The 26,532-nt window shown below is 41.6% G+C and overlaps 1 protein-coding gene across 3 annotated transcripts in view; it reads right to left on the minus strand.

Annotated features, from left to right (window-relative positions):
• Positions 1–2,756: 2,756 nt before the first annotated feature.
• LOC137508598 (rho guanine nucleotide exchange factor 18-like) overlaps positions 2,757–26,532 on the minus strand; it is a 168,138-nt gene continuing 144,362 nt past the window's right edge. For all 3 annotated transcript variants that reach the window (XM_068233766.1, XM_068233767.1, XM_068233765.1), the window contains exons 18-19: positions 16,622–16,744; positions 2,757–6,050 (exon numbers count right to left, since the gene is read on the minus strand). In XM_068233766.1, coding sequence (XP_068089867.1) covers positions 5,887–6,050; positions 16,622–16,744 — 287 coding nt within the window. In that variant the 3' untranslated portion in view covers positions 2,757–5,886. The remainder of the gene's footprint in view (positions 6,051–16,621; positions 16,745–26,532) is intronic.

Here is a 26,532-nt window from a genome sequence, read left to right on the forward strand (position 1 = left end):
AAAAAACAACATAAATAGTTACCCAAGGGTCTGAACTTTTTAAATATACAGTATGTCAAGAGAGTATCTTATTATATTTTTTAAAATTATAAGCTTGTAAATAGGGACGCAAATTGAAAAAATGCACCTTTATTTCTAAATAAAATATTGGTGCCATAAATTGTGATAGGGATATAATTTAAACGGTGTAATAACCGGGACAAATAAAATACATCAGTTTTAATTATGGTAGCATGTATTAATTTTAAACTATAATGGCCAAAAACTGAGAAATAATGATTTTTTTCCATTTCTTTCTTAATCTTCCCGTTAAAGTGGATTTAGAAAAAAAATAATTCTTAGCAAAATGTACCACCCAAAGAAAGCTTAATTAGTGGCGGAAAAAAACAAGATATAGATCAATTAATTGTGATAAGTAGCGATAAAGTTATTGGCAAATGAATGGGAGGTGAACTTTGCTCGGGTTGCATACGATTTTCGACACTGTAGGCTGAAGTGGTTAAAAGACCCCAATGCTCATATTCTATATTCCAAAAGTACATTCCTTATATGTAAGAAAACAAACATTTTGGATGTTTTTTTTTAATTGTTAAAAATGCAGATTTATCAGAATATAGACATTATAAGCCCTGTGAAATTAACAGTATAAGCTTATATAATTAATAAAACAGATTACATCAGATTGAAGAGTCCCTCACACATACACAGTGATTCATATTTATCAGCATAACTATACTGAAGGGTAGTGTTTGTTCATGAAAAACATAACAGAAATATAAATGTGTGAGATACACATAACATATAGACATTTCCAGAAATAAAATGTACTGACATATTTACAAACTATACAGGCATGTACCACTGGATTTGTCATACTTTTTAAACATATTGCTATTCATATGTGCTTGAAGCCAAGCTGAATTTCCAGAACCTAGTACTTTATACACTTTAAATTGCATTTAAGCCCCATAATCATATTGTATAAGGCTATGCAGCCTATATCAGGGATGTCCAACATACATACATACATACATACATACATACATATACATATATATATATATATATATATATATATATATATATATATATATATATATATATATTCACACCCTAAGCATACATATACATGACTGCACTGTCTAAAATTTATGTTGAAGCCCAAGCTTGGCAGCAACAGCATGTATATCTTTGCCATACTTTATGCAATGACTACTTAGAATTGAACACCTTCACTATCCCACTATTGCTTTACATATTATTACTAAAGGGATAAACATAATTTGCTTATAATCTTTATTGTACTCGCTGATTCTTGATAGACAGTAGTTGTTAATCATTACAAAATTTAGAGTACCATAAAATCATGTAATCAAATGCTCATATGAAGTCTTGTAAAAGATTAGGGAAGATTTTTTTTAATGAAAAATGACATATTTGCAGTGACAACTAGCATTTATTATACAAGCTTGTTGATCATAACTAACCAAAAAGAGTCCTTTATCAGTTTTCACCAGTTCCACTAGACTAATATTTAAAAATATCTAGTATAGCAATATGATTGCAATGATTGTGCTTTATGGTGGATAATTACAAGAAATGTGCCCTTAAATCAAACTTACGCAATGCATGCACCTGTAACTTATTGTGAGAGCCCCTGGGAATTCATAAACCTAGTGCTGTAGAAGTCACATTCCCCTGTAAATCAGTGTGTAGCCTTAGCTGCACGCTTCTCATCGGCATGTCTATTTGTACATCCCAGTCATGGGCTAACTCACGGACTAAAGCTGTCTGAACACTATAAAATCTTAATTGAACAATTTTGCACATTTTTAACAAATCTAGGTAGTACTATTATAATCAGGCTGATTTTACATTGCATGGATTCATAAAGTGAGCCTTCATGCTGCAGAGATATGGTAAGATTGGACAAGATTCTATGGTGTAAGATCACCTTCAACTGTAACACACAAGACTGGAAGATGGTGGTGGTAGAGAGACTCTCAGTCAACTTTACAGAGGATAGGTGGAACTTCCATGTTACAGCTCACCAGTTTTATTAGAATTCCCAAAGACTCTCATAAACTAACAACTCTAACTGCCCATCTTAGCATATGATTTAAAGACATGCTTGTTGATACTGGAATTAAGCTCCTCTAAAGCTCAGTGTATTTATAAACCACAAAAGTACAGGACAAAGAACAGTGTGATGTAAGTTGGCTTATGCTTTTTTTGAAAAGAGAAATAGCATATAAGACATTCTTAAAGAGACTCTGTAACAAAAAAAAAAAAAGTTCCCCTGGAGGGTACTCACCTAGGGAGGGGAAAGCCTGAGGGTCCCAATGAGGCTTCCCCCTCCCCTGTAGCTGCAGGCAATCCAGCGCTGGCTCCTCGGAAACGTCCCGCAATCCTGGCTCGACAAGCCTGATAAGGCTTGATATATTTACCTTCCCGGCTCCAGCGGGGGCACTGTTGCGGTTCTCAGCACGGAGATAAGCGGAAATAGCCGATCTCTGTCGGGACCGCTCTTCTACGCAGGCACAGGAGACTTGCGTCTGCGCAGTAGAGCGGACCAACATCGATCGGCTATTTCCGCCTATCTACGAGCGGAGAGCCGATACTGTGCTGGAGCCGGGAAGGTAAATATTTACATCCTCGCCGTTCGGAGGGGCACAGCGAGATCGCCGTGGGACACAGGAGGATGGGGGAAGCCTCAATAGGATCCTGAGGATTCCTCCACCTGAGGTGAGTACTCCCCCCCCCCCCCCCCCGGGGAACTTTTTTTAGTTACAGGTTTTCCTTAACAGACTAGACATTAAATTTAACAACATGAAACCTTATGAAAATTTACTACGGAAAGGTTGCTGTACGGAACATCGAGGGGGTGTGTGGTTTAACAGGCAGGAGCTGCACAAAAGAGCATTGCCTTCTACTGCAGCGAGCAGTACAAAGCTAGTCCCTGTGGCAGGAAGAGGCATTCTGGATGAGATATTTGGTGAGATCTGAACTAAAATCAAGTGAGGGATACAGTACATTGGCAACTAATCAATATTAGGTAAATATCAATATTTTACCACATATTAAAATGTATGCCTAGCATAAGAATGACTGTAACTGCACCATATGGCATTCAGAGGGGTTGAAAAGTAAACATTATTTATGTTAAAATGATAATCAGTTTCTTATTGTGAATAAAGTAGGTTAGTAAATAAGTACTATGCATTTTAATCGTTTGCTTTTTCTAAAAATTTAATTTCCACGTAGTTTACCCTGTCATTAAAGGGCTATAAAATGTGTCATTTTGATCTAAAAATGCTGATTTATTAGCTGTAAGGCTGATCCTCTGGCTATAAGGGCCCATTTACACTTGTAAGTCGCAAAACTACCATTTTGTGCAGGTGAATTTACCGCAATTAATGCGGTAAAATCACTGTACGCTTTTGCGATTCAGAGCGATCACGATCAGCGATTTTATAAGCACTGTATCGCGATTGCTCCAAAACCACGAGAAAATGCTGCAGGTAACACATTTTGCAATTGTCGTTAATCACGAAACGCCCGCGATCTGCGGCAATGAGATCACTGCCATAGGGTTACAAATGCGCTAGAGCTTTAAAAAGCGCTGGCGCTTCTGCGATTAGTGGGAATCACCCATTAATCGCCCTAGTGTGAATAGGCCCTAATAATGTCTTACTTGCTCCACCAACCAGGGAAAAGTATGTGAAACAACTGTGTCCAGTTGTCCTAATCTACAAATCGGTTCCAGGGTCAGGAAAGGTTAAATTATTGAACAGTGGCTGAAAACTCTCTAATGAGAAGTGCACTTTAATATTCAATTGGGGAAATGCTGCATTGTTTTGGACAGAACCAGGAAGTTGACTGAAAAAAAAGTTGATAGTAAGGAGTATTCTGTCAACATAGCAGCTGTTACGGTTTCAAAAGAAGCTCCAGCTCTCTTGCCTCCTATCAACATTAAAGAGAAACCGTAACCAAGAATTGAACTTCATCCCAATCAGTAGCTGATACCCCCTTTCCCATTAGAAATCATTTCCTTTTCACAAATGGATCATCAAGGGGCTTTGTATGGCTGATATTGTGGTGAAACCCCTCCCACAGTGTGATGTCAGGACCATGGTTCTGACATCACACTGTGGGAGCCTTGTTGCATTGTGGGAAATAACAGCTGTTTCCAACTGCCAAAAAAAGCAAGCAGCATCTCCTTCCACTGACATCACCTGCCAGCAGTAAAAATGTCACCATGTGAAAAAAAATTCTGAAAGTAAATCAGGGAGAGGAAAGATTTTAGAATGGGCAAACACTGACTAAATCATTTATACATAATTATTGTAAAAATTAAGCACTTTTTGTATTACATTATTTTCACTGGAGTTCCTCTTTAAACCTCTCCTCCATAGTATATATCCTTCTCCAAAATAACAAGCCACTCCATAGTAATGTGTTAAGATGCTAAATGACTATTGGCCTGGTGTATTTAATTGTTGTACAAGTGAACTAACTTAAGCGTAACAAAAGAAAAACATAGAAGGCACACGGGATTAAGCTCAAAATACCATAAAACTGTCCACTTAACATTCACAGCATGAAATTTTTATTACAAGCGTACACAAGCTTATATTGACAATTTCCCTTTCAGTCCAATCACTATAAAATTATAAGGAATCAATATTAAAAAAAAAATCCAACATACACACAATTTGCATTTAAACTAGGCTGCAATGAAGCCAAATCAGCTATGAAAAAAAGAACTTATTTTTTATAGCTATTTCACAACTGAACTAAAGTGCTCAGAGAATATAGGAAAAGAAAAAAAACACTAAAAACAGAAGTACAGAACACTGATTCTTACAATTTTAAACATGGCACTGGAAATATTCTTTATTTTGTACATGGAAAAGTAGTGCTGTTCCTTATGTGGCTGTATCTTGAATGAAATCAAACTGAAATAGAATAGTGTGTGTACCACCAAGAAGTAAGGCAGTGTTACAAATTGTATCTACTCAGAAAGGATCTACATTCATCCCAAAAAAACAACCAAAGAAGAAAAAAAACAAAATCTGAACTTAACTGAAAGCCAACATTATATATATATATATATATATATATATATATATATATATATATATATATATATATATATATATATCTATCGCTGTGATATACTACATTTGCTCCAACGGCCACAACAGTAATGCTACCTAAAATTAAGTAAAGTACCATTTTGATAACTATTACAAAAATTGCTTAAGAGTATTTTTTTTTTTTTTAGAAATATCGTATTGATACGCCTGAATTGCAATTACTTTATTCGCTTTTGAAGATAAAACCTAAAAATTATATATATATAGTGCTTGTTTTAAGAAAATATGTACATGTAAAATGTGCTTGTCCTAAGCAGTTTACAGTTACTTAGTGAAAACATTCAATGCATTATCTTGTGGGGTGCTGGAACGGGACTCTGGAAATATCAACTGGTTGGACTCGTAAAATGTTTTTTTTTTTAAAGAGACTCAAACAGGTGCCATTTTAAACTAAAAATGGATATGTCTTCTCTAGTAGGTAAGGCTATAATTTAAAAGTCTGATGCACTATCTTTCTATGGTTGTACTTAAAATATTCACAGCTACGTGTGGTCAGAAAGTCTGTAAGTCCAAAATAAAATCATTTCTTAAAACAATGCAGTTTACAGTTTTAACTGTGAATGTGTCTCCATTCTTTGGACTGATTGCCAACATCATAAAACCGGTTTCCTTTACAGTATCCATAAACATCATAATCTGAACATTAAAAACTCGAAAGGCCTTGGTGGTACATGCAACAAACAACAATATTGCAGTCAATACCACGTAGAAGCAGTCAGTGATGGAGCTAGAAAAATATAACATCTTCTTTATTTGTATCTTCTTCAGTAACTGCATCAGGAAGTGGTGAAGGAGCAATGGAGGTTGTCAGCAACTGGGCACTGCTTTGTCTGTACAAGTTTGAAGTATGAGGCGGAAGTTCACTGGAGGAATCTCCTTGTCCTGAAGGCTCTAAATGGGGAAAAAAGAAAAAAATATAAAAGTAGCCACTATTAGATATGTGGCACATCAGGTAAACAGTTGAGCTTCCTAAATTAGATCACATCCCTTCTATACCACTTTGCATCTCTGCACATTCAAAAAGGCTGGAGCAAAAAACTGGCGCAATATCTGCCATAGTTACATTTGTACTGTTAGTTGCAGTACAAAGTTACAAAAACTACACAGCCATAGACTGTATCTCATGCCATGCTCAATTTATATGAAAAACCAATGTTTGAAAAAAATATATATATGAACATGTCAGTTTTTAATATTTAAATGAGTTAACAATTAAAGCATTACAAAATGTACATGGTACACAGCTAGCTTTACCCACCCACATTGTATGGCCTTCAACCTGTCCTGCACTCCCTGGACTTCATTGTCCAATCATCCTCTACTCCTTGTCGAACCACAAATCCCAAATGTCTGCCTGCCCTACCCTTTCCCAATCTCCAACATGTGCTGCACTTAATGAAACATATTTGCTACTTGTGATTAAAGGAAACCTTAACTAAGAGGGATATGGATGTTTCCTTTTAAACAATACCAGTTGCTCTTCAGTCCTGCTAATCTCTTTGGCTGCAGTAGTGGCTGAATCACACACCTGAAACAAGCATTCAGCTTATTAAGTCTGACTTCAGTCAGAGCACCTGATCTGCATGCTTTCTGAGGGGCTGTGGCTAAAAGTAGTAGATACACAGGATCAGCAGGTAACTGGTATTATTTTAACTACCTGCCGAGCGGCTAACGCCAATGGGCGTGGCCACAGCGGCAGACCCAGGACCACCTAACGCCAATTGGCGTCAAGTCCTGGGGCTCTGTTTTGCAGGAGATTGCGCGCAGGCTGCGTGCGCGTCTCCTGCTTGGGGGCGAAGCTCGGCCCCCTCTTCAGTCGGAGACTGTTAGTCGGTGAAACTGCCGTCTTTACATATAGTACAGCGCTGCGATCAGCGCTGTACTATATGTACATATGTACAATGTACATTTTGTTTAAAAAACGCACAAATAAATATTTATTAAAAAAAGAGAGCTCTGTTGGTGGGGGGAAAGGGGGGAATCACTCGTGTGCTGTGTTGAGCGGCCCTGCAGCTTGGCTGTAAAGCTGCAGTGGCCATTTTAGTTCAAATTGGCCTGGTCTTTAGGGGGGTTTACCACTGTGGTCCTCAAGTGGTTAAACAGAAAAATTCATATCCTTATAGTTTAAGTTCCCTTTAAGTTACAGTGCATCCAGAAAGTATTCACATCGCATCATTTTTTCCACATTTTGTGAAAGAAGTTTACTACAGATTTTTGCAAATGTATTTGAAATAAAAACATTGAGAAACCATATGTACATACAGTAAGTATGCGCTGCCTTTGCCATGAAGCTCAAAATTAGGCTCAGGTGCATGCTGTTACCCCTGATCAGGGCAGCACGGTAGTGGTTAACGCTCTCGCCTTGCAGCGCTGGGTTACCGGTTCGAATCCCAGCCAGATGAACATCTGCAAGGAGTTTGTTTGTTCTCCCTGTGTCTGCGTGGATTTTCTCCGGGCACACCGATTTCCTCCCACATCCCAAAAACATACAGATAAGTTAATTGGCTTCCCCTAAATTGGCCCTAGACCACGATACATGCACTACACGATACATACATAGACATATGACTATGGTAGGGAATAGACTGTGAGCCCTTCTGAAGGACTGTTAGTGACAGGACATTATACTCTGTACAGCGCTGCGTAATATGTTGGCGCTATATAAATAAATCATCCTTAATATGTTTCTGTAGCTTAACTGGAGTCCACCTGTGGTAAATTTAGTTGATTGGTCAGGATTTGGAAAGGCAAACACCTGTCTATAAAAAGGTCCCACAGTTGACAGTTCATGTCAGAGCACAAACCAAACATGAAGTCAAAGTATTTTCTTGAGGCACAAATCTGGAGAAGGTTACAGAAACATTTCTGCTGCTTTGAGGGTCCCAATGAGCACAGTGGCCTCCATCATCCATAAGTGGAAGTTCAAAACCACCAGGACTCTGGAGAAGGGCCTTAGGGCCAGTGTACACCAAAAACCGCTAGCAGATCTGCAAACGCTAGCAGTTTTTGAAGCACTTTTTCAGAGCAATTCTAGGCACGTTTAGAGAGATTTTCTAAACATGCCAAGCGTTTTCAGAAGCTGTAACTAAATAGCTTCTGTAACAAAAATGCTTGGAAAACCGCTCTGATCTAGTGTTTTTCAGAGCAGTTTTCCACTTTTCCATACTTAACATTGAGGCAGAATTGCCTCAGAAATCAATAAAAATGCTGCAGGACCAGAGTTTGCGTTTGGGGAAAAAAACAATCCACTCTGGTGTGCACCATCTCATTGCAATACATTAGCCAAGCATTTTTCAGCCCGCAAGCGTTTTATAAAATGCTCAGAACCGCTCCTGGTGTGCACCAGCCAGAGGTCCTCTGTGGAGAGAGGAGAACCTTCCACAAGGACAACCATCTATGCAGCAATACACCACCTAGAGTTTGCCAAAAGGCATCTGAAGAACTCTAAGACCATGACAAACAAAATTCTATGGTCTGAGGAGACAAAGATTGAACTCTTAGGTGCGAATATCAGGTGTCATGTTTGGAGGAAAGCAGGCCCCGCTCATCACCAGGCCAATACCACCCCTACAGTGAAATATGGTGGTGGCTGTTTTGGATGAGTTTCATTCGGATTTCATCCAGATCATTACTGCACCTGAGCGGGCGGGTGAGGGATGGTTAACTTACCCAGTAGCCGTCTGCTTTAATGCGTCCCAGGGCATGCCTCACGCTGCGTTCCAATCCGCGTTCACATGACTGCCAAGCTTCCTCCGGGGTTGAAGGAGGAAGCGTGGTAGTCATGTGACCTCCAATTGGAACGCAGCGTGAGGCGCGCCGTGGGAAACATTAAAGGTGACAGCTTTTGGGTAAGAACCATCTCTCGCCTGCCCGCTAAGGTGCAGTAATTAACTGGATGAAATCCGAATGAAACCCATTTGGATTTCATCCGGAGCTCATTCCTGGTGGCAGAATCATGCTTTGGGGATGTTTTTCAGCAACAGGAATTGGAAGACTAGTCAGGATAAAGGGAAAGATTGCTGCAGCAATGTACAGAGAAATCCTGGATGAAAACCTGCTCCAGAGTGCTCTTGAACTCAGACTGAAGCGACGGTTCATCTGTCAGCAGGACAATGACCCTAAGCACACAGCCAAGATATCAAAGAAGTGTCTTCGGGACCACTCGGTGAATGTCCTTGAGTAGCCCATCGAGAGCTCAAACTTGAATGCAATTGAAAATCTCTGGGGAGATCTTAAAATGGTTGTGCACCAACGTTTCCCATCCAACCTTATGGAGCTATAGAGGTGCTACAAAGAGGAGTGGGCGACACTAGCCTAGGATAGGTGTGCCAAGCTTGTGGCATCATATTAAAAAAAGACATGAGGCTTTAATTACTGAAAAAGATGAATCGACAAAGTATTGAGCAAATGCTGTGAATACTTACATACATGTGATTCCTTGGGGTTTTTTTTTTATTTTTTTTTTATTTTATTTTATTAAATTGCCAAAACCTCAAGTAAACTTTTTTATGTTATTATGGGGTGCTGTGTATAGAATTCTGAGGAAAAAACTGAATTTAACAGTGATGCACTGTAAATACTTTCCAGATGCACTGTATTACTTTTACCTGTAAGATATGTCAACAGGGATATGTGAGGGGTCAGGATCTGGTTGAACTCGATGGACGCATGTCTTTATTCAACCCAAATAACTATGTAACTATGTAACTATACATGATGATATTCATCACAATCATTTAAAATGAAAGATTCTCTCTATTCGAAATGTAACGTAACTTCTAAGCTGAGTTTGTTCCACTGCTGAACGAAATATCACTTCATTCTCTCCTGTTCAGGTTCTGGGGCAACCACTTTCTGAAGTAGCATACCCTGAATTAATGACAGAGTCATCTGCTACCTCCGGGCCTGTTGAGGTATTTTCACAACACAAGCCTGACTGGTGGACAGAATCTGTAAACAATTGAATAGTCGATCTCCACTAGCTTCATGATAAAAGGATTTGGAGGGGCAAAAATAGAGTAAAAAAAAACCCAAAAAACAAAAACTGTTTTTACAGTATATACTCGACTATAAGTGTAGAAATGTAGGTCTGACTCACTAAATAACAAGTATAATAATAAGTATAGGGGTTGACTTGTAGACGAGTCAGACCTAAATTATAAGGGGGTTTATAAAGCAAGCCACAGCAGCCAGCATGCTTTATAACCTCCTCCCACCATCAGCTTTTGCTTGGAAAAGCACTACTTTGTATAGCTTACTTTTGATAAGGTTTTAGAGGCATCCATTACCAACCAATGGCTGCAACACTGAGCACACCGAGTAATGTATGTGCTGTGACATTCCCATTTTCATCAATTTAGACAGTAGTAAGCGATACATTATTAATAAAGGAAATGCCAAGAAAACACTGGTCTGAAAATCCTGGCAAAAACAATTAACATGAGAGGGCAGGGGAAAGATACTAGGCTGCAGAGCTTACTAAGGAGGGCTGGGGGGTTCCGGAATAATTGCTGCACTTGGGAATCTAAAGAACTTATTGGCTGCACTTAAGGGCCATGAGTGGCTAAAGGCTGCAATACTTTATGCAGTGAAGTCATGAACCCCCTCCTGGTCCTCAAGTGCAGCCATTAAGTTTGCTGGGTAGGCTTACACTTGAGTCAATAAAAAAATCCAGCTTAAGAGGGTCAAATTTTGGGGTCAACTTATACACAAGGTCGACTTATTTTCGAGGGTATATGGCTAAGCTTTGTCATATTTTATACATACTGAAACATGGATAAATTATTTACTTGTAGGAAAAGTCTGGATTTGGTCATGTATTATGAACAAAGTTTTTTGTTGTTTTCAATGTGCTTTTAAGTGTTAACATACAACTCCTTACAATTATATTTAGACGATATTGTACTGTAAAATGAAACAAAAATATGTCGTCATAAAAAACTACTGTAGATTTTGTACATGAAGACAACATTGTATGCATGAAACTCGAGTCTTTTGTAAGTAGGGGACTGTCTGTAATTTTGCTGTTTGATAACTAGAGTATGAATGCGGTTTTAAAAAAAAATCGTTTCGCTGAAGGATGGCCTTTTTACAAACTTTATCTATTATGCTGTCGATATCTAAAAATTATTTCATTGCTATGTGCTATTTTAGAAGTGAAAAGTAAGCTTTTACAAATGACCAACTGTCCATTTGCTAATGGAAAAAAAAGTTTGTATAACTAAGATAAAAGGACTTGGTATATAAACGTCCAACTGGGAGAAGTCGTTCCTTAGTGCTCCCCAAAACCATGACTGGACAGTCAGTGATCTCTGAAACTGGCTTCAGTGGTCCTAAAAGGTGCAATACTCTTCTTTGCTTCCTCTTTTTTGATTTGCAGCCTTTTCCAGCAGGAGCATCTGTGATACATGTTACTGCTTTCAAGAGATTCCTAATCGACCAAATAGACCACAAGAACAGCAAGATATGCAATACTTCAGGTGATGTCAAAGAACCCCAGGCTGATGTCTAAGGATGCCCATACATTGTTCGAATTTGCGGCCCGAAGGGTCAATGGAATTGATCGGGAATGGTGGAAAATCTCTTTCTCATGGGCTTGACTGGTTGCGCAGCAGTAATTGTGTTTGATATTGCAACGACCGACGGGTGCCAGGCCGCCCCCCCCCCCCCCCCCAAGTGCATATGTGTCCCCATTGTTCCATGTGCAGTGTTGAAGGATCACCTGTCATGCTGGCAGGAATCCTGGCCTTCTCCGGTGTCATCACGAGGGCATGTACCACAAGACACAGGTACGTGTAGCAACATCACTACATGTGCTGTGTCAGGTGGTGCAGGTGCTCGTGGTGATGCCAGACACCAGAAGCCAGGATTTGCATTGGTGTGTGACAGGTGAGCCTTCAACACTGCACACGAGCACAGAGGGGATACATATGGAGGGTGGCAGCAGGACAATTTCCAATATATTTCATACTGAAAACTATTGGAATTTGGTGTGCACTGTAGGGGCAGGCAAAAGATCCCTCTCTGATGAGATTCGATCAGAGAGGGATCTATTGAATGGCAGGTTTACTAATGTGTGGCCAACTTAAGATGCTAACGATGTCTCTTGCTCTTACGCAAGTCTGTTGATAAATCCACTATTGGAAGAAAACTGAAAAACGGTCCACTCTACTGGTAGTAAAACTTTAGCCTGTATTCCACATATCGATAGATTTGTACCTAAGGAAGAAGTTTTAATACCAGTAGAGCGGACAGTTTTCTTGTTCACATACTGGAGTCTCTGGTTCAGCAGCCATTGGTCAGCTCCTGAGTTTTGTCTAGGCCTGAATGATATTAGGATAAGATTGAATTGCACGATTTCTGTCAGAAATTGCGAATTTGATTCAATTCATGATGTTCAATACACAACTATGGATCAGCACACTGATCGTGAGTATGAGTTCCCCAGTATAGGTAGCCACATATAGGTCCCCCAATATAGTTTAGCCAGCTATAGGTGCCCCAGTAAAGGTTAGCTAGCTATAGGTGCCGCAGTACAGGTTAGCCAGTGTACAGATGACGCAGTACAGGTTAGCCAGTGTATAGGTGCCACAGTACAGGTTAGCCAGTGTATAGGTGCCACAGTACAGGTTAGCCAGTGTATAGGTGCCGCCACTGGTACCTGCTCTGCTCCCGGCCCCCTCCTTTAGAAAGTTCTGATCCCAACTGGCTTCACAGTATTGTATTGCCGTGCAGTGAGCCGCGATGAAGAGGCAGCAAGTGTTGCCTAGCAACGGTGGCTGCCAGAAAGTAATGTTACACTTCCTGGTACAGGCCCCGAACACTCACTGACTTCTCCGTGGCTCACCACGCAGCAATGCAATGTGGTGAAGCAGAATGGGAACGGAACTTACTGGAGGAGGGGGCAGAGAGCGGAGCGGAGCAGAGCAGATACCGATTTGATGATCCCAGACAAAAAAAGTGACAGCGCTCAAGGATGCACCTGAAATGTAAACCTACAGAGGCAATGCAGAGCCCCTCTGGAACTAAATACATGCCTTGAATATAAAACAGATGCAAATTATGTGCTAATTCTAATCTAAAATTTTGAAATCTAAAATTAGGTAATAATTTGAGCACACATTATCACTGAAGCTAACACCCCTCTTTGCCTGTAGTGAGTGCTACTTGTGTAATGTAGTCCATTTATTGGAGCTCTGCACATCAATACAGATAAATCATTCAGGTATGAGTTTTGTTTGAAAGCGCTGCCATGTCTCCCACTGTGATTTGACGATACCAAGATCTTGCTCCTGCTCACGATTTTCGGTTTAAAAACTGAAAATCGTTTAGCCTTACGGTGGTTTGAGCACCCACTGTGCAGAGCATCCAGCCTGGACTCATATGCCACAGTGATTTGTAGAGGGTATCATTTCACCTGGGAAGGGCCAAATAATTCATTTTTGTTTGTTTTATAACTGTGGGACGTGTCATGTGAAAATAAGAAGCGTGAATAATGAAAAACGTGTATTTGCTGCATTTATGCCCAATTTTTCCCCATAAACTGACTATAAAATAGCTCAGGGAAGAAATATTACCCAAAGAAATATTAGATTGAAAGAGTAGATAGTAGATTGGAATGATATAGAACTTTGGATCTTCCCACAGACTGACAGTTTGTGAAGGGTATGAATAATTTTGGACTGGACACTTTTTGCTCAAATGCAAATAAAAGCTGAGCATTGTTGTTTTTCCTCACAATAATGCCTCTTGTACATAGTCTTATTATCTTGTGGGAGACACCTATGTAATTTCCCATCAAAAAATTACTTGCTGGTTGAACAAAAAGTAACTTTAAGTCAAAATTTGCCATGGGTATGAATAATTATGGGCAGCACTATATACACTCACCTAATTATTAGGAACACCTGTTCAATTTCTCATTAATCCAATGGCTCTGATGGCTACTTCCAGCAGGATAATGCACCATGTCACAAAGCTGGAATAATTTCAAATTGGTTTCTTGAACATGACAATGAGTTCGCTGTACTAAAATGGCCCCAACAGTCACTACATCTCAACCCAATAGAGCATCTTTGGGATGTGATGGAACGGGAGAGCTTCATGCCCTGGATGTGCATCCTACAAATCTCCATCAGCTGTAAGATGCTATCCAATCAATATGGGCCAAAATTTCTAAAGAATGCTTTCAGCACCTTGTTGAATCAATGCCATGTAGAATTAAGGCAGTTCTGAAGGCGAAAGGGGGTCAAACACCGTATTAGCATGGTGTTCCTAATAATCCTTTAGGTGTGTGTATATTATATATATATATATATATATATATATATATATATATATATATATACACACATATACATACATACATATATATACATACACACACACACACACTATATATATATATATACATATATATATATATATATATATACATATATATATATATATATATATATATATATATATATATATATATATATATATATACACATATACATATATATACATATACATATATATATACACACACACACACACCTTACTAAAATGGCATAAGTAATAAAAAAAAAGGTTACTGCTGTTTCAAAGCGACACAGCTAAAGTGTACAGAATGTCAGGAATAGAGCCCGGGGTGGATCTTTGGGACAGAGAGGCATGTTCTCTGCCTCTTGACATGGATCTGTGTCCCCACACCGCCGCTCCCCCCCCCACTGCCGCACTATACCCCCCCCCCCCCCTTTCCCCACGAGATTAGCAACAATATTTGTCGCTATCTTGGAGGTAGACATTGAGGAGAGAATTCCCCAGGGGCATTCCTACAGGGTTTACAGAGCTGCCATTGGGCAGCTCTCTCTCCTTGGCCGCACCCCCTGCCGCTCCCCCGCCTCCCTGCATGCTATGAGATACACACTGTCACATAGGTCACGCAAGTGAGAGTGGCCCATTGTGGCCCACAGGAGCGGCGGTTTTTGCGGCTACCTGATCCGCTCAGCCCTGCGGATCAGGTAGCCTTTTTTTTTTTCTTTTTTTGAGCCCACCTCAGGCTCTCTTAAAAGAAAACCTGTACTGAGAGAAACCTGGGGGGTACTCACCTCGGGTGGGGGAAGCCTCTGGATCCTATTAAGGCTTCCCCCGTCCTCCTCGGTCCCACGGCGGCCGTGATAAAGTTCCCCGAACAGTGGTGATGTAAATATTTACCTTCCCGTCTCCAGCGCATGATCGCCTCTCCGCCTCAGAGATAGGCGGAAATAGCCGATCGCTGTTGGGACGCTCTACTGCACAAGCGCAAGTTGCCTACGCAGTAGAGCGGGCACGGTGGAGATCGGCTATTTTTAACCTATCTCCGTGCGGAAAGCCGCAACAGCGCCCCCGCTGGAGCCAGGAAAGGTAAATAAATCAGCGCTTATCAATCTTGTCAAGGGAGGATTCCGGGACACTTCAGGGAAGCCAGCGCTGGACTGCCTGCAGCTACAGGGGAGGGGGAAGCCTCATTGGGACCCTGAGGCTTCCTCCTCCCGAGGTGAGTACCCCCCAGGGGAACTTTTTTTTTGTTACAGGGTCTCTTTAAGGGGTAAAAAACAAGGAACGCGAACTGGTTAACCATGAGGAAGAAATTGTACTCGGATATATATTTGCTTTAATAGATGGATACATTTTATGATATCTGTACATATTCTGATTCAGCACTGTAAGGGCCCTTTTCCACTACTAGCATTTTGCGCTCCAATTGTAGCTCTTTTTTCCCCCTGGCACATATCGCACCATAATTGTGCAGTAAAACTGACGGGATCGCAGCAAGATTGGGGCAGTGGAAATTGAAAAATAACATAATTAAAGGGATACTGTAGGGGGTCGGGGGAAAATGAGCTGAACTTACCCGGGGCTTCTAATGGTTCCCCGCAGACATCCTGTGCCTACGCAGCCACTCCCCAATGCTCCGGCCCCGCCTCCAGCTCACTTCTGGAATTTCAGACTTTAAAGTCTGAAAACCACTGCGCCTGCGTTGCCGTGTCCTCGATCCCGCTGATGTCACCATGAGCGTACTACGCAGGCCTAGTATGGTCTGTGTCTGCGCAGTATGCTCCTGGTGACATCAGCGGGAACAACAACACAGCAATGCAGGCACAGTGGTTTTCAGACTTTAAAGTCTGAAATTCCAGAAGTGAACTGGAGGCGGGGCCAGAGCTTCGGTGAGTGGCTGTGCGGGCACATGATGTCTGCGGGGGACCGTTAGAAGCCCCGGGTAAGTTCAACTCATTTTCCCCCGACCCCCTACAGTATCCCTTTAAATACAAATTTATTGAAACCAGGGAGGCGCACAACTTCTGTATATAGCAAAGATATTTCTGGCCGTTTTGTAGGTGTATCCAATTCACAATTAAAACTATGTAACCTGCACTAGTCAGTTTTCAGTGAGGTGGTATTTACATAAAGTTTACATTTCTCTTTCAAAAGCTCACCTTGCTGAAAGAATGTAATTTGGCTATTTGTTGAATTAGGACTTGCTGCTCTTCTGTTCCTCACTATGCTTTCATCCTTTCCAGAATGCTTGGACGGGAAGACTGGCTTGTGATCAATGGATGCTGTGAACAATTCAAAAAACATTATAAAACTATATAAATATAATTGTGATTTATCACAAAAATAAAACAAAACAGAAAGAAAACAACAACAAAAAGCAGCAAAAGCTGTTAATGTACTATAAGTGTGTCCACTGAGCTTGCTTAAAGAGAACCTGAACTGAAAATAAAAAGTCAAAACAACAATACACAGGTCATACGTACCTCCTATTTAGTCTACGCCTCAACCTCTTTCTCCTCTCCTGCGTCCCATTTGTCCGTGATCAATGTAATTCTCCGTCCTCCATTTTTTAAATGGTCATTACCCCATAACAGCTTCCTGGTCAGCACACTGTTAAACTGTAATATCACCCACTTGAACCATAGGAAAACATGGGCATTACCTTGCACATTCAGTTGTAACTGACAGCTGTTGATATATAACTAACAGCAACTGGTATATTTCAGTTTTGACAAAATATTGTCAGAACTGGAAGGGATCACTGTAAGAAGAAAATGGTGAGCTTCTGAGAGGAACTGACAGTGAGGTGTGAGGTTAGTATGTAATATTCATTTACAGCTACATCATGTGTTTATTTTAAATAATTTTACTCGCTTCAGGTTCCCTTTAAGCAGTGTGCGATAGTGTGTGCATATAAGGAGATAAATGCAGACTTGTGAGTTATGTGCATTGTGAATTGGTAAGCAATAATGGATTGAAGTGGTCTGAAACTCCAAAATAACATTCAATAAAAATGTGTTTTCCTACTTTTTATTACTCATACAGTTATCATATTTGCTTTTGTGCATAAGTAATATTGTCTGTTTACAAAGTGTAGTTTATCTTGTCATGAAACCTGCCATTGCGTTTTATTCAAACTGCTTTTTATTATATATTAACATCTTCTAATTAGCTTTTCGGAGCTGTTTGTGTGCTTGAAGCACAGAGAGCTTCACAGAGAGCCCCTTTTCACTTGTTACACTGTGGTTACACTGTGTTTACACACACTGTATCAACATTAGTATACAAACAAAGATACTGTTATCTGCAGTCTGGATGCGGATTTGATGTTGAATAGCAGGACAAAGTGCTTTGTTTAACCATTTCAGTGATGTTCTGCTTAAAAAAAATATTATGGGATAGTAGCTTTCAAGCCGTGAGGAATCTTTTAGAGCAAAGTAAAAATACGGACTTTCAGACCACTTTACAGTGGTTTGCAAAAGTATTCAGCCCCTTGACGGTTTCCACATTTTGACATATTACTGCCACAAACATGAATCAATTTTATTGGACTTCCATGGGAAAGACCAATACACAGTAGTGTACACATTAGAAGTGGAATGAAAATCATACATGATTCCAAACTTTTTTTTTTTTTTTTTACAAATAAATAACTGCGCAGTAGGGTGTGCATAATTATTCAGCCCCCTTTGGTCCGAGTGCAGTCAGTTGCCCATAAACATTGCCTGATGAGTGCTAATGACTAAATAGAGTACACCTGTGTGTAATCTAATGTCAGTAGAAATCCAGCTGTTCATTTCGGGAGGGGGGCCCTTTTGTAAATTTGAGCACCCCCCACTTAAGGACCCTCTGCACGGCAAGGAGAGCGCTGATCAGAATTGCAGTCAAGAGGCCCATGGTGACTCTGGACGAGCTGCAGAGATCTACAGCTCAGGTGGGGGAATCTGTCAAAGTCCAGATCTAAATCCAATCGAGAATCAGTGGCAAGATCTGAAAACTGCTGTCCATCTAATCTGACTGAGCTGGAGCTGTTTTGCAAAAAAGAATGGGCAAGGATTTCAGTCTCTAGATGTGCAAAGCTGGTAGAGACATACCCTAAAAGACTGGTAGCTGTAATTGCAGCAAAAGGTGGTTCTACAAAGTATTGACTCAGAGGAGTGAATAATTACGCACACCCCACTTTGCAGTTATTTTTTTTTTTTTTTAAATGTTTGGAATCATGTATGATTTTCGTTCCACTTCTCATGTGTACACAACTTTGTATTGGTCTTTCATGTGGAATTCCAATAAAAATTGATTCACGTTTGTGGCAGTAATATGACAAAATGTGGAAAACTTCAAGGGGGCCGAATACTTTTGCAAACGCCACCTACTGTTTACTAATACCTAAAGGTGCGTAATAAGGGGTTGCTTTTTAGTGAACAATCCTATTTTCAATCAGATCCTTCCTACAGAATGAAATGATCATTCTTATTTGATCCATTAATGGATCCACCCTATTCACAATATCAAAACCAGCTGTGACTGTATGTATAGGTATGTGGAAGAAAAAAGTCTACTTCCTTAAAGCACACCAGAACAAGATTAAAATTTGGGGGTTTTAAACTATCTTTTTCCAGCGTCCTTGTAGTCAGGTCCCTCGGCGTCCTCTGGGTCCACTCCCAATGAAATCCCTGTGACTGGAGCTCCACCGTGCATGTGCAGTCTTGTCCGCACGCTCCACAATTGCGGATCCTGTTGCCGGTAGTGTTCTGCACATGCATGGTTCATTCTTTTGAAAACTGTGTATGTGCAGATATGGAGGGAAATAGACAACAACACACAAAGCTTTGTGCATCCAGCTTGAAAATACCGCCGTGCTTACCCTTGCCTTAGGTCAGGTGTGCTTTAAAGCGGAACTGGAAGGACTAAGAAAAAAACCAAAGGGTTTCACTTACCTGGGGCTTCTGCCAGCCCCATGCAGTGTTCCTGTCCCGCGCGGGTCCTCCAAGATCCTCCGTTCTCCTGCCGCCAGCTACTTTTGGTACTGTTGTGCCGCCGACTTGAAAGTTGAAGGCAAGCCACACGTATCTTTCTCGCCCGCAATAGCCTCCTGCACTAATAGTGCAAGACACTATTGCGGAGAAAGATGCACGTGGCCCGGGGTGTGCAGGTGCAGTTGCAGAGTCAATGGAACCAAAAGTAGCTGGCGGCGGGAGAATGGAGGATTGTGGAGGACTGGCGCGGGACAGGAAGGTTGCACGGGGCTGGCAGAGGCGTGAAACGCTTATTTTTTTTTTTTAGTCATTTTAGTTCCGCTTTAAGGGGAAAAAATGGATAAGGCAATCATTTATGATTTATTGGGTCTATCAGCTTCTCTGTATCCATACAATTTAATCTGAATATTCTGTTCAAAAATATATTTATTGACTACAAAATCGCACCATTAATGGGCACCTTTAATTAATGCACATCAGCCTAGATTTAGGCTTGGTTCCCACTTGTACCAGACCAGCAGGAGCGGATAGAGTAATGTGCGCTCCGATGGTCCGGCTGCAGCCTGGGGCAGATGCATTACCTCCAAAGGCTATACGAGTGAATGCCTCCGCTTACCCGGGACTGCACAGAAATGTGGTCCGCTTACTGCCACAGATTCCTGCGCAGTGCGACAAGTGTGAAAGGCTCTTATTTATTAAATAGGAGCTGTTCACTCAATGAGCAGAGAGAGGACCAAAAATGTCGGTTCTTAGATTTAGTGGGAACAAAGCCTTACAGTATACGTTAGGCCTAAATGATTTTAGGAAAAGATTGAATTGCACAATTTGTGTCAGAAATTGCGATTTCCATTCGATCCACCATTTTCAATACACAACTATGGATCAGCACACCGATGGGGAGTATGAGTTCCCCCAGTAAAGGTAGCCACGTATAGGTGCTCCCAGTATAGTTTAGCCAGCTAAAGGTGCCTGACTATAGGTTAGCCAGTATAAGTGCCTAAGTTCAGGTTAGCCAGTGTATAGGTGCCGCAGATCTCCCCCTTTAATGTACCGTATATACTCGCATATAAACAGAATTTTTCAGCACAAAAAATGTGCTGAAAAGTCCCCCCTTCGGCTTATATGTGAGTCACTATGTCCGTGCCCACCTTCTTGCAGCAACATGTAGCGTTCAGAAGTGCGCGGTACAACACTGTCATGTGCCCCGGGCTTGGGAAACGGACCGTGCAGAAGTTTGTGCCGTGCAATAATCTGGGGTTCCCTCTTGTACTGTATAACACTGGCGGTGTCTCATTTCTATGACGCCATCTACTGGCGCCTTGAGACACGAGTGCAAGTGAGAAGAGGGAATCCCTGCTCAACACCGTTGCTGACACTCTGCTGCTCACTCCGTTCCACAAGCCCGGGGGGCTCAGGACAGTGCTGTACATCGCACTCCCAGGCACTCACCATGCTGCAGAGGATGGGAAGAACGGACAGCACACAGGCAGCTGACAAGTGCAGGGAGTATCCGGCAGCTGCCGCAGCGTAGCATCTCACGTGGAAAGAGGAGCCTGAAACCATGTTGTGGAGGATGGGGGGGCACAGACACCACACAGCCAGCTGAGAAGTGCAAGGAATACCTGGCAGCACATCATCTTATGCAGAGAGAGGGGCCTGATGCAGAGGATGGACTGATCGCAGTGCCAGGAGTGGTGAGAAGTTTCTTTCAGCTGTTGCTGTAATCGGCAGTAGTGCAGCAGTTCAGGGTTTGCAGGTAGTTGACAGCTTTCCACCTTTGCAACCTTTGCTGGTATTGTATTGTGAGGAGGCTGTTTTGTTCGCCCTATTGCATCAATCTGCTTATTGATGCATTGTCACTAGCTGGACTTGCTTTGCATTGTCACTAGCTGGACCTGCTTTGCATTGCTTTCCTGTGCTGTGAAAGTGTATCATGGTCATCTTTTGGCTATAGATCAGAATGGATTGCATTTGAGGAATTCCAATTTTTTGTGTGAACTGGCCTTTTGCATGCAAATAGGTGAACTCTTACAGGCCCTCTTCTTTATCTGGTAGTTTTTTCTTGAGTACAGGTACACGGTTTGTGTGAGACGAGAATGCATAGACCGAGATGTTAGAGATTGTGACCAGATTAATCAGTCAGCAGGTGCATTGGTGTCCTAGCTCCAATAACTGGATGCATGAGTATTAATTTTTATTAATATTCATGTTTATTCATTCATTTATTCATGTTTATATTCATGTCTCATATTTTAGACTGACTGTTAATACTCATACTGGGGGCACATTTCTATCTATACTGTGGAGGGGCTATATTGGGGAGGGGGCTTATCTGTGAGTCAATCGCTTTTTCTTGGTTTTTGGGTGAAAAGTGTGTACCTCGGCTTATATGCGGGTCGGCTTATATGCGGGTATATATGGTACATAGCCAGAACCCCCCTCCCTCTTTAGTGTATATAGGCAAATCCTCCTCAAGTGTATACAGTTTGATCCCCCTTTAGAGTATATAGCCAGATCACCCTATAGGTTTCCCCTCACCACCGCTGGTACCTGCTCTGCTCTTGGCCCCCTCCAGCCTCACTGCATTGCAGCGCATGGTGAGTTGTAGTGAAGAGGCAACGACCAGTGGCGTACCAGAAGGTACCATCAGCGACGGCGAAAACTGCCACTTTGACAATCTGATCTGATAATACAGTGTGATACAGCTACAAACAAGCGCTTTTGGCTGGTCTGTGCTGGGTCAGCATAGACATACGGTGAGAGGCTTTGTTGAAATCTGGTGGAGGTCGCACTGGGTGTTTTGTTAAACTCAGGGAACCACTGCAGCTGAGCCTAGAAAGGGAATGGTTAATCTAACTGCCAAACAGTATTACCCTATGGATGTATGTTTTATTTACATGACCTGAATACTGAGGAGGCGTGATTGGAACAAGCGGGAGCGTTTGGAGATACTGACTAAGTGTCATAAGCGTGTTTGCCGATCAATTTAGGTTGGCCTACAGATCTGGTGAGCGTATATGGTTTACTATATTGTGCAATGAAGATATCAGATGAATGAAGGACTTGTACACTTGGACTTTTATTAGTACCAGGCTGATGCTCTTAAGCATTTGGCTATGTAGAGTATGAAGCCAAATTTTACAGTGAACATCTGGGTGGAATGAAGAAAAAAAGAAATCGCTTAGATTAACGCATTATAGGGAACCTGAAGTGAAAGGGATATGGAGGATGAGATCTAGAAAAGGAGGATCCATAATTTATGCTGACACCGGTATCTGTAAACTGGCCCAGAGGTACTGTCTGCACACTTTGGAGTCCAAATCTCAAACCAATTGGTAACTCTTTTAAAACAGTCCGAAAGCACTGCCACCCCCACCATCACCAAAAACCTTACCCCAACAGTGAAAGGCTTCTGGAGAGTTTAGAGGCTTCCTGGATCCTTCTCCAGCCCACCATTCCAGCGCTCGGTCCTTCTAAACATATGCAACCCAGAAGGTCAAATGTGCTTCTTCTGTCAGGAAACACGATTTTGAAAGAGCGCATCCAAACTGAGCATGAACAGGAATTGTCTGCTCATACCCAGCAGAATGAAGCGCTCCTGGAAGGTGGAAAAGGGAAGCACATGAGCGGCTACTTTTATTGGGCATATGTGGACCATACTCACGCATGCCCAGGGTGGATGCGTTCGTCCATTGATGCACTACCGGACAAGATATAAAGGGGGATCCTTCGCTGGAATGCTGAGCTGGAGAAGGATCCAGGAAGTCTCTGAGCCATCCAGATGTTTCCTACTACTGAGGTAAAAGCAAGAAGTTTTAAATCAGGATGATACCATTTATTGGCTAACTAAAAATGAATAAAATAAGCAAGCTTTCGGCCTTGCAGCCTTCGTCTGACTTATATCCTGTTAGTTTGCAAACTGGTGGTACAGACAGCTTATATACATGCAACATCAAAAGGGAAAACAGATATTTTTTTCAAGCATAAATACATGTCATTAAGATGCCTTAATTCACACAGACCATCGACCTGGGGTTAGAGGTTGTAAGCCAAGATAAGAATCCTTGTTTACTCCCTGCTCACATACCTGGGAGTTGGACTGACACAGAGGTATCGTAAATTCTTAGTTCACAAGTTCAGCTATAATGGCTGAGAAAAGTTCAAATCTCATCAGTCTCATACCAATATAGAAAGTTGTTGTCCTTATTCAAACCCTTCTGCACAGCTTTGAACCAATTTATAAATTTTGTTTCTGCTATTAATCGATCATTTGACGTTTTGAAGCCACCCTTCAGGGCAGTGACACGAAGATCATCCATGCTGTGTCCGTTGGACCGAAAGTGTGTAGCAACTGGGAGCCCAGATTTGGTATCTTTAATATAGTGTGCCTGTGTCCATTCATACGTTTGCGCAGAGTTTGTCCAGTTTCTCCCACGTACATAACATTGGGGCATTTAGCACACATGATCAGATACACCAGATTGGTGGAACCACAGGAAAATGTACCTTGTACTCTGTACTATTGTTGTGAACCTGGTATCGTTACCCTGTCAGTGGAGTAAATGTGTCCGCAGGTCCCACATATTTTTTGTCGGCAGGGTGATGTTCCGTTTTGTTGAGGCCTATTCAAAGAACTGACAATCATCTGTTTTAGATTGTGTGGTTGCCGATATGACAAGAGTGGAGGTTTAGGGAATATCGTTCTCAGTCTGTGATCCTTGTGTAAAATGGGATGTAGTTCCTTAGCAATCCTCAAGATTTCCAGGTGTGGGTTGTAGGTGACAACCAAAGGGACACGTTCCTCTTTCTGGTTTTGCTTATATTTCAGGAGTTCAGTCCTGGGGATGTTGCTGGCTTTCCTGATTTGGGCCTCAGCCATAGGAGGACTGTAACCTTGTTTAATGAAAGTGTTCTTAAGGTGATCCAGGTGCTTGTCTCTGTCCATCCTGTCAGAACAAATCCGGTTGTACCTTATTGCTTGGCTGTAAATTATAGAGTTCTTAATGTGCTTAGGATGAAAACTGTCATATCTTAGGTATGTGGGACGGTCTGTAGGTTTGCGATACACAGAGGTTTGTATGTTGTTACCCTTGATGTATATGGTGGTGTCCAGAAAGTTAATCTCTGTGTGAGAGTAGGTAAGTTTCAATTTGATTGTAGGATGGAAGGCATTGAAGTTCCTGTGGAACTGGAGAAGATCATCCTCACTTGCGGACCAGATGATTAAAATATCATCAATGAAGCGGAAGTAGGCCATGGGTTTTATGCCACATGCATTGAGGTATTCCTCTTCGATTTTGGCCATGAAGAGATTTGCATACTGTGGTGCGAATTGCGAACCCATTGCCACGCCCATCTGCTGTAAATAGAGGTCCTGTCCAAAAGTGAAATAATTATGAGTGAGAATGAATTTGATCAGTCCAGCAATAGGCTTTACAGGTATGCCCTGACCCTGAAGATATTTACGGCAGGCCGCAATACCATCATCATGGGGAATGTTCGTGTACAGGGACTCCACGTCCATCGTGGCCAGTATGGTTCCCTCAGGTACTGGGCCGATGGCTGTCAGTTTGTTCAGGAGGTGGGTGGTATCCTGTATGTAGCTGGGTCTTTTACAGACAAGAGGTTTCAAGATGTTTTCCAGCCACCCTGAGATGTTCTCTGTAAAAGTTCAGCTCCCTGAGATTATGGGCCTGCCTGGGTTTCCCTCTTTGTGGATCTTGGGAAGCATGTAAAAGCAGGCTGTTCTAGGCTCTTCAGCGATAAGGGTCCTTACATGTAGTCTGATATTTGCAGGCAATCTGTTAACCATCCTATTAAGTGCCATCCTGTAGCCTTTTGTGGGGTCCCCCTGTAATTTGGCATAGTGAGCGGTGTTGGATAATTGTCTTTGTGCCTCCTGGGTGTAGTCACTGGTGTTCATTATGACTATGGCACCACCTTTATCCGCTGGTTTAATAATAATGTCCTTATTCTCCTTAAGGGATCTGATGGCCTGTCGCTCCTGTGGTGTTACGTTCTGGGCCAGTGTCTTTCTTTTACTCAGGATCCTGTCAGAGATTCTGCGTCTGAATTTGTTGATGTATTTATCCAGGGTCGCGTTTTCTCCTTCTTTGGGGGTCCATCTTTTTTTCTTCTTTTTAGATCTGGTGCGTTTTGGTCCATTATCCATTGTATCACAGGCTTCCTTATCATGGTAGTGTTCCTTGAGTCGCAGCTTTCTGAAAAATTCCTCCATATCTCCACAGAGTGCAATCCTGTCTATGGGTCTTGCAGGGCAGAATGACAGGCCTTTGGAGAGTACTGACATTTCAGCTTCAGTAACCTGATAAGAGAAAAGATTCATTACACCTGTGGGTTGCTCTTTTTCTGCTGCTTGTGCATCCAGGCATCCACTCTTAATTCTAAGTCTCTGTAGTTTTTTCTTTTTGTTGTTAATTAGGAATCTCTGAAGTTTCCTATAGAAAATCTGTAGTTTATCCCATGCTCCAGTGTGGTCATCATTCAGAGACAGTTTCAGGCTCTGTATCTCATCCTTTGTAATCCTCTTACGGTTATAGCAGACTCTTATAAGGTAATTCCGTATTCTCTCCGAGCTCCTCCTGCAGATTTCTTCTGCAAACCTGCTATTGTATGTATGCAGGGTGGGATTCTGTATCCTTAGTCCTTGAGGTATAAGTTTTTCCTTTTTGCATGTAGTCAAGAAAAAGATGTCGCTGTCAAGTTGTGCAAGTTTCTTCAGGTCTTTCTTTAGTTCCAGGAAAGTGCGGTACTACTGAGGTAAGTATCCAACCTTTTTTTGTGACTTCAGGATTGCTTTAATGCTGCTGCAGGGTATACTGCTGAGTCTGGGGTTACTGGTGAGCAGGATGAGATGAAACTGTACATTCAAGCAGTAGCTCTATACAGAGCTATTTACTACAAGTACTCGACAACCACCACCACCACATAATGGGAGAGTACGTAGACAGTTCCTGGAATTGATATTACTGACTGGTTCCCATAACCTAAAGGTGGCCACTAATAGTCCAATTTCTAGTGAAAAATCATTAGAGCGATCAGAAATTTAGATCGAATTGGTTGAAAATATTCTC

This window comes from Hyperolius riggenbachi, chromosome 1 (assembly GCF_040937935.1).
Source record: "Hyperolius riggenbachi isolate aHypRig1 chromosome 1, aHypRig1.pri, whole genome shotgun sequence".
Lineage (NCBI taxonomy): Eukaryota > Metazoa > Chordata > Amphibia > Anura > Hyperoliidae > Hyperolius > Hyperolius riggenbachi.